A 9,215-nucleotide genomic window follows, 5' to 3' on the forward strand; every position below is an offset into this window, starting at 1 on the left:
GTAGTCTATCACAGTGCCATCCGTTTTGTTTTCCAAAGTGCCTTATACCACCCACCACTGTGACCTGTATGCTCTAGTCTGCTCTAGTTGGCTGGCCCTCGCTACATATTCGTCACCATATTTGTCACCTGGCTCCAGGTCATCTATAATTCTATGCTAGGTAAAGCTCCGCCTTATCTCAGGTCACTGGTCACGATAACAACACCCACCCGTAGCACGCGCTCCAGCAGGTATATCTCACTGGTCATCCCCAAAGCCAACACCTCCTTTGGCCACCTTTCCTTCCAGTTCTCTGCTGCTAGTGACTGCAACGAATTGCAAAAATCGCTAAAGCTAGAGACTTACATTTCCCTCACTAAATTTAAACATCAGCTATCTGAGCAGCTAACCGATCGCTACAGCTGTACATAGTCCATCTGTAATTAGCCCACCCAATCTACCTACCTCATCCCCATATTGTTTTTATTTACTTTGCTGCTCTTTTGCACACCAGTATCACCACTTACACACCATCATCTGCTCATCTATCACTCCAGTGTTCATCTGCTAAATTGTAATTACTTTGCTACTATGGCCTATTTATTGCCTTTTCATGCCGTTTGCACACACTGTATATAGACTTTCTTTTTTTCTATTGTGTTATTGACTGTACGCTTGTTTATTCCATGTGTAACTCTGTGTTGTTGTTTCTGTCGCACTGCTTTGCGTTATCTTGGCCAGGTCGCAGTTGTATATTAGAACTTGTTCTCAACTAGCTTACCTGGTTAAATAAAGGTGAGGTATATATTTATATTTTTTTATTTAAAAAATCTATAGTTGAGTATCTGGAGCATCAGCATTTATGGGTTCGATTACAGGCTCAAAATGGCCAGAAACAAAGATCTTTCTTCTGAAACTCGTCAGTCTGTTCTTGTTCTGAGAAATGAAGGCTATTCCATGCGAGACATTGCCAAGAAACTGAAGATCTGGTACAAAGCTGTGTACTACTCCCTTCACAGAACACTGCAAATTGTCTCTAACCAGAATAGAAAGAGTGGGAGGTCCCGGTGCACAACTGAGCAAGAGGACAAGTGTCTAGTTTGAGAAATGGATGCCTCACAAGTCCTCAACTGGCAGCTTCATTAAATAGTATCCGCAAAACACCAGTCTCAACGTCAACAGCGAAGAGATGACTCCGGGATGGTGGCCTTCTAGGCAGAGTTGCAAAGAAAAAGCTATATCTCAGACTGGCCAATAAAAAGAAAAGGTTAAAATCGATAAAATATCACAGATATGCCTTTTTCATGTGACTAATGCAGACGGGCAAATGCAAAAATGAGCTGTGCACACACATTATGATGAACATCTGGGAAAGCAGTACAATGAGACAACGTTGGTGGGAAGCTCAGGAGACAATGACACTCATGGTACACTGTGGGCCTATGCGTCCTTCCACAAGTGTGGCTTCATATTGCTGGTGTCGGCAACCTTTTTCATGTGGAGTGCCAATTTAGGTCTACAATTGATCCTACTTTTCGAAAGATTAGAGTGCCAGTTATAAATTTCATATAAGCATTGTAATCTTCCTAACTGCCCAAAAAATGTTTAACTGCCTACCAACGGAATAATTCTATTTGCCTTTATTTTTATTGACATCAAACAAGTTTTATATTAACATGTGGACTTGAGAGACAGGGCTCCTCCCAATGCAGCCGCTGTTCGAGATCTGGGGGGAATTCATTACGCCGAATCTGTTGCAAAACGTTTCTTGAACAGAAGCTAACAGAACGAAACGGGGCGGGACCTACCTGAATGTGTCCAATAGAAACAACTGTTTGAACTAATAATCATGCCTACTGCGGTCCGTGCGTCCTGACATCACGGAGACATTGATATGGCAATACTACTCTTGGAAACATTCTAGTCTGTTTCGGACGGACAGCATAAGCAACATCATGTCGTTTAGCTGGTCAGCAAAAGACCACAAGAGTTATACAAATCCGCCCTCCAACCCAACCCAAGGGCTGAAGCGGCCACGGAACGAAACAGGGAACAAAGTGACAGTAGTGCTCGGTGCGCAATGGGGAGATGAAGGCAAAGGAAAAGTCGTCGATTTATTGGCGACTGAGTCTGACCTTGTTTGCAGATGTCAGGTAATATCGTGTGTATATGATACGATATAAATGCAACGTTCACATACTTGAACTGACAAAAGTTATATCATCATGTCATTGAATTATAAGCATGGTTGCTGTAAAATTCATGGTGAGTCTTTAGCAAATCGTGTGTCCAACACATCGGAATCAGTGACTGTCACTGTAGCATATTGAACTACAGTGTGACCGGTGTGGGGTAGGCATTGGAAAATGGTTGAAATAGCACATTGTTTTTTGCCCTAAATGTTCTGTTATGTGATGTCCTCGAGGTTATAAGGGAATTTAGGATCAATAAAGTTCCGTTGTGTTTTCTATTTTATCATTGCAGGAAATTGGTTTAGATTGAATTGTTTAAAGAATTTTAAAAAATCCTTGGTGGACTATTACCCGTTCTTCAATTTCAACTGAATTTGTATTTATTGACTTGACTGGAGTTTAAATTAAACTTTTCAAATTGGAATGCTATTGACTGGTTATTTGTCTCTTCTTACGACATGATCATTACAAGCATATTCTCTCAACTGGGGATCCATACCTCACACATCACAAAATTGTATCTATCTGAAGACCAATACAGTAAAATGCTCAAACAGACCAAAGTACCAACATACGGCAAAAAGCTACATTCACACAGTACTGCTGGGGGAAGGAAGCATTAGAGCACAATTAGACCAATACTCATAGAATTACAAAGGGTTATTGATATCATAAACAGTCATAAACTATTCTACTATATAGAGCTTGACCTCCTTAATGAAGATGATGTCAATAATGACACTTAGGCAATGTTTCTTAAGATCAAAGTTTCTCTTTGACCAGCAAAGAAAAGCAAAACTTGCTCATGAATCATTTATTGGGGGACTAACAGTGCAAAGTCCATTACACAATTGTTGTGTTGTACTCTCCATTGACAGTAGGTCACAGCACTGAGCACTCTGTGGACTTCTTCAGCCAGCCCCACCCACTGGGCTGGTGCAGGGTCACATTCCCAGTGTGACTTGACATTTAGAAGGCCAGGTCTTAGCCGGGGAGACGGAGTGTAGGGTCTGGCAGCCAAGTCTGTTAAAATGGTTGGTAGGGGGTAGCTTTGTGACAAGGAGGGGGCTTAGACTCCATTACACACGGACTAAAATAAGATTCTACATTTGCTCTGGATGCATGGCCAGTGGATGTCCTGACAGTTTTATGTTCATGTTCTGCTGACCCTTTTTGCAAAACAGCCATAAATCAAATCAATAACTGTCCTTTGGTGAAATCAAGCTGCTTGACTCTGGTGACAGTTGGAGGTTTGCTAAACACAATCTTGTTTTGATCTTCTAGGGTGGTAACAATGCAGGCCACACAGTGGTAGTGGAAGGCACAGAGTATGACTTCCACCTTCTCCCCAGTGGAATTATCAACCCCAAAAGCATATGTGTCATTGGTGAGTGTTTCTCTACTCTTTATCCCCATTTCCACTAATTCCAGTAGGCACTGGTCAGTATGCTCTTATCTAGCATATGTTCCCTTGTAGGTAATGGCGTAGTCATACACCTACCAGGTTTGTTTGAGGAGGCGGAGAACAATGAGAAGAAAGGTAAATTAAATATTTTTAGAATAACAGTCAATGCTGTAGTTGTCAAGTGACGCGGAAGCCATTACATTACTTTTTTTCTCAATTCTCTGACCAGGTCTCAAAGGCTGGGAGAAGAGACTAATAGTCTCTGACAGAGCTCACCTTGGTATGTGTGTATTTTTCTGGTTTCACAAATGAAGCGAAGATGTATACAGAATATGTGATATTTTTATCTGCATAATGTACTAAGTATACAAAACATTAAGAACACCTTCTCTTTCCATGAGATAGACTGACTAGGTGAATCCAGGTAAAAGCTATGATCCCACTTCAATCAATGTAGATGAAGGGGAGGAGACAGGTTAAAGAAGGATTTTTAAGCCTTGAGACAATTGCGACATGGATCATGTTTGTGTGCCATTCAGAGGGTGACTGGGCCAGACAAAAGATTTAAAGGAAAAGTACATCTTTGGGTATTTGTTTCATTAGTCCATTGTTGACTTAGTCCCAAAATGTTTTGCTTGTCACCAATCAAGTTTTCAAGATATATAACTTAAAAAATACAGAAATCATCCCTGTATGATGCATTTTGCATTATATGATGCTGAATTTTGAAAAATACCAAATTAAGCATACAGGAATGATTTCTGTATTTTGCAACTCAATATTAGAAGGTGTTCCTAATGTTTGGTATACTCAGTGTATATTTGTGTATTGTGCTTGGAGAAAGGATGACATTTATTTTGCTTTTATCTTTCAACAGTGTTTGATTTCCATCAGGTTGTGGATGGAATTCAGGAGACCCAGAGACAAGCAACAGAGGGAAAGATGTAAGGGTAGGGAAGGCAATGGTTGCTTACATAAAGGTAGAGAGTACAATGGCTCATTGTCAATAGAAATCCCAGGACTTCAGTCAATCACTTTCACAGCTGATGTAAAATTGCAAATGCTACTTTGTAATCCCCTCAACTAAAACAGGTGTGTTTTTATCATGACAGAATTGGAACAACCAAGAAAGGCATTGGACCCACCTATGCCAGCAAGGCATCTCGCATAGGACTGCGTGTCTGTGACCTGCTGGGAGACTTCAAGGAGTTCTCTACCAAGTATGCTTACTGACAGACAGGACACAATATAAACATCTAAACCTGACATACAATAAACATTTTGAGAGTCCAACAGTATATGGTTGTAGCTGTCTCAAGACTTTACTCTTTAACTAAATTGACCCACTAAAGTGAAAGGTAATAGAGATTGAGATGATTTGGGAGTTTCTTTCAGATTCAAGAACCTTGTCGAACAGTACCAGTCCATGTACTCATCCCTGACAGTTGATACTGAAAGTCAGCTGAAAAAACTGAAGGTATGTGGTAAATCCCCTCTGAATGAATAGTCATGGGCTACAGATATATTAGATCTATGATACTTCTTGTTGTCTTGTACTGTGCAGGAGTATGGAGAGAGGTTGCGGCCGATGGTTCGGGATGGAGTCTATTACATGTACGAGGCTCTTCATGGACCCCCAAAGAAAATTCTGGTGGAAGGGGCCAACGCTGCCCTCCTCGACATTGACTTTGGTAAGAAATGTCATGGTCCCATTGCAGACTGTTCTAAAAAATAAATAGAGTCCGCACACTCCTAAGCTCCAACGTGGGCCTTTATTCACAAACAAACAATCTTACATTAAGGATCGTGCCAATGATAAGATGGATAAGAAAGTGTGATGGTTACATGGACAACTCATCTGTATGTACATTTATTTCCACTTTCTCTCTTCCCTTTAGGCACATATCCTTTTGTGACCTCATCAAACTGCACCGTTGGTGGGGCATGCACTGGTCTTGGCATCCCTCCCCTGAATATTGGTGAAGTGTATGGTGTATCAAAAGCCTACACCACCAGGGTGGGAATTGGTGCCTTCCCCACAGAACAACTCAATGTAAGAGCTCATTCATCTATATGGACATTCTTGACTCTCTCAATAAGGAGATTCTATTGTAACGATTAAAGATGAACAGCCATAGCAAGACTTGAACCGGTGACCTTGAGTGAGAGAGTACACTATCACCTGTGCCATGAAGGTGAAGACCTCTTAGCAGAGGTTGTAGTGCATTTACATACAGGAAGGGTTAGTAGTTTGATATATACAGTTTGTTTGGACATGTTCTTTTCTTTTGAGGTACAAGTTGAGTTGGATATGTATAGTAAACCTAGTGTTTAAGATCATATGACTCTCACACATGTAGGAAGCCTGGTATCAAAAGGCGCTGCCTCTGTGGCCAGCTGTCAGATTGTGTGAGAGGCCTGTTACAACACTCTTCAGCTCTCATGCTGATCACATGTTCAAGGCCTAAATTTAGGCCAGAGTCAGGGTTCAAGATAGACATACTGTCTGGTCTGGGGTTATGTAACCTAACATGAGAACTGTCCATGGGGTTTCTGGTCAACGTGTTTCAGCTTGATCCCTCACTCCAACTGTAAATGTATTGCTTTACTAAGCTTTTACTGAAATCAATCACATTTATTTTATAAAGCCCTTATACAGATACCCAGTCTAAAACCCCAAAGAGCAAGCGATGCAGATGTAGAAGCACAGTGGCTAGGAAAAACTAGGAAGAAACCTTTTGTAAGAGTACATGGTCATTAAGGCCAGATCGTTCTTCAAGATTTTCAAATGTTCATAGATGACAAGCAGGGTCAAATAATAATCACAGTGGTTATAGAGGGTGCAACAGATCAGGAGTAAATGTCAGTTGGCTTTTCATAGCCGAGCACTCAGAGGTCATTGAACAGGTCAGGGTTTCATAGCTGTAGGCAGAACCACATGAACTGGATCAGCAGCACGACCAGGTGGACTGTGGATGGGGACAGCCAGTAGTTGTCAGGCCAGATAGTTCTGAGGCATGGTCTTAGGGCTCAGGTCCTCCGGGGGGGGAGACAGAGAGAGGAGAGCGAAAGAGAGAAATAGAGGGAGCATACCTAAGATCACACAGAGCACCATATCAGACAGGATAATTAAAACAGATGGGACAGACTGACCCTAGCCCCCTGCACATAAACTATTACAGAATAGATACTGGGGACTGATAATGTGACTCCGTCCAAAGTTACCTCTGGACAGGGCCAACCAGGCAGGATGTTCCCCCCCCCACTTTGCCAAAGCACAGCCCCCACACCACCAACATTATATCAACAGACCACTAACTAACTTCCCTAAGACAAGGATGAGTATAGCCCACAAAGATTTCCCCCACCGCACAAGTGTTTATTTTTAATACTTTTTTGTAATAAAAACTATTAAGACTGGTGACCATAAGTGGACAACACAGAAGTATTTGACTATTGATCAATCAAATGATCTATTCTAAACTGAGTGGGTTTTGTGCAGGTGACAGGTGAGCTGCTGCAGACAAGGGGTCATGAGGTGGGCGTGACCACAGGCAGGAAACGTCGCTGTGGCTGGCTGGACCTGGTCATCCTGAGATACGCTCACATGATCAATGGCTTCACTGCGTGAGTGGATATGACTGAAAGGCAGGCTGCCAAATCTTAACTCTTTTTGAATATCCCCTACTCTTTACTACATTGACATTCCACATGTTAGTCATTTAGCAGACACTCTTATCCAGTGAGACTTACAGTTAGTGCATTCATTTTATGATAGCTAGGTGGGACAATCACATATCTCAGTCATAGTAAGTATATTTTTTCTAAATAAAGTAACTATCAGCAAAGTCAGTGCTAGTAGGGGAGAAAAAAGTCAGGGGCGAGTGTTAGTTCACAAAAGGCAAGTTATTTTATTTGTTATTTCTTTATCTGCGCTGTTCAATGTGCTGTATCTGTCTGTGACTGCTCCTCTGAATGTAACTCTTGTAGTAGTTTTCATCTCTTTCCTGAAATGTGTTAAACAAATAACATTGCTTCCTTAAAGCATTGCTTTGACAAAACTTGACATCCTTGATGTGCTGGATGAGATCAAAGTAGGAGTGGCCTACAAAATCAATGGCAAAAGAATTCCCCATTTCCCAGGTATGCTCTCTAAATTCGATTCAAAAGTACTGTACCAAACTAGGCCTACCCTGTAAAATAGACATGTATAGAATTCATGAAGTATTATCTATACAAAAACATTTCATTTCTCCTCTGATTTATGATCTTCATCCTTCACTCACATAGCTGACATGGAGCTGTTGCACAAAGTGGAGGTAGAGTATGAGACCTTCCCCGGCTGGAAGAGTGACACGTCTGCAGCCAGGAAGTGGAATAATCTCCCCCAGAAGGCTCAGAACTACATCCGCTTTGTGGAGAACCACATTGGAGTACCCAGTAAGTTACATATAGGATAGAGGGTGTTCCTGCTGACCCAAACTGATAACAAAATAAAGCCTTCTTATTGGACAAGTATGCCTATAGGTCGTAGTAGTAGTACCTCCTCCATTTCAAAACATTTTCTTCAGTTGCATGTCTACTGAACATGACCCAGTTTTAACCATACCATAGTCCAGCATACTATTACTGACCCCTATATAGGAAACTGAAGAGCCAACTGAGTACCAGGGACATGGCTTAAATGTGCCAGTAAGGGGCACTATTGTCTATATCATAACTAGTACCCAGTTCTGCAAAGATGATACTTGTCTAGTGCAAATGTTTTGGGGATGTGTTCATATTTTTTGAAATGTCCTTTGTCATTTCTCTCTACAGTTAAGTGGGTCGGTGTAGGAAAGTCCAGAGAGTGCATGATCCAGATGTTCTAGAGAGTTTACATCCTCTCTCCTCAAGATGGACGCACAAAGATATGGCATGATGTGACATATGTTTGCAACCCCCAAACTGTCTAATATTGGGTAAAAAAAAAAAAACTTATACCCAACAGATTTGTGTAGCTTTGAAACAATGTTGACTGGTAATGTTGGTAACTTTACATCTATCTATGCAGTGCTTCTCATCAGTAAGTTGCCTTGTGATGATGTCGGCCAGAAAGTCCTATTACTGACCAAGGAGTAAATCTTACCTTGTGCCACACAACAAACATGAAAGATAAAAACACATCCAATAACTTTTCCTCCTGTGTAACCTTACCTGCCTTACATCTACTGTTTCAGTCTTCTTTACTCATTTATCACACCAGCAGACTACACATATTTTGTATCAACCAGCTGTTTGTTTGCACATGTTTAGGAGTGAAACAGTGTGATAAAAAATTGTAATTTTGTAGTAGGCTAATATGGAATTTGATATGTCTTTGCTAGCTACAATTTCATAAGCAAGACCTAACAAAGCATGAGTAAATGAGATGCTGCCTCACTGGAAGCTTTAAAATAAAACTTATATGATAACTTGGTATTTTTACATTTTATGCATTGAGGAATGATAGTATGTAACTAGTAGTGATATTAAAACGTGAGTTTTCTTAAACATTGTAACAGAATGCATCACTAACGTTCATAAACTTGCGATTGTGGTTTGAGACACTGGTTTGAGCAGGGTTTGCGTGAGAAAACACAGTGTCATGTGATAAGAGG

The 9,215-nt window shown here is 41.0% G+C and overlaps 1 protein-coding gene across 1 annotated transcript; it reads left to right on the plus strand.

Annotated features, from left to right (window-relative positions):
- The first annotated feature begins 1,847 nt into the window (after positions 1–1,847).
- Positions 1,848–9,033, plus strand: LOC110497967 (adenylosuccinate synthetase isozyme 1 C). The gene is made up of 13 exons (XM_021574457.2): positions 1,848–2,132; positions 3,456–3,558; positions 3,649–3,711; positions 3,806–3,856; positions 4,454–4,520; positions 4,689–4,796; positions 4,972–5,053; positions 5,141–5,267; positions 5,475–5,629; positions 7,079–7,203; positions 7,622–7,719; positions 7,867–8,016; positions 8,395–9,033. The coding sequence occupies exons 1-13, from the start codon at positions 1,935–1,937 to the stop codon at positions 8,445–8,447; spliced, it is 1,380 nt and encodes a 459-aa protein (XP_021430132.2). The 5' UTR covers positions 1,848–1,934; the 3' UTR covers positions 8,448–9,033.
- The last annotated feature ends 182 nt before the right edge of the window (positions 9,034–9,215 follow it).

The sequence above is a fragment of the Oncorhynchus mykiss genome, chromosome 19 (assembly GCF_013265735.2).
Source record: "Oncorhynchus mykiss isolate Arlee chromosome 19, USDA_OmykA_1.1, whole genome shotgun sequence".
NCBI lineage: Eukaryota > Metazoa > Chordata > Actinopteri > Salmoniformes > Salmonidae > Oncorhynchus > Oncorhynchus mykiss.

Excerpts from the sequence above, each read along its gene's own strand:
- LOC110497967 (XM_021574457.2), top strand. The coding sequence starts at position 1,935 with ATGTCGTTTAGCTGGTCAGCAAAAGACCACAAGAGTTATACAAATCCG. Across the intron at positions 4,797-4,971 it reads TTCAAGGAGTTCTCTACCAA|ATTCAAGAACCTTGTCGAAC; the intron begins GTATGCTTACTG and ends AGTTTCTTTCAG. Across the intron at positions 8,017-8,394 it reads GAACCACATTGGAGTACCCA|TTAAGTGGGTCGGTGTAGGA; the intron begins GTAAGTTACATA and ends TTCTCTCTACAG.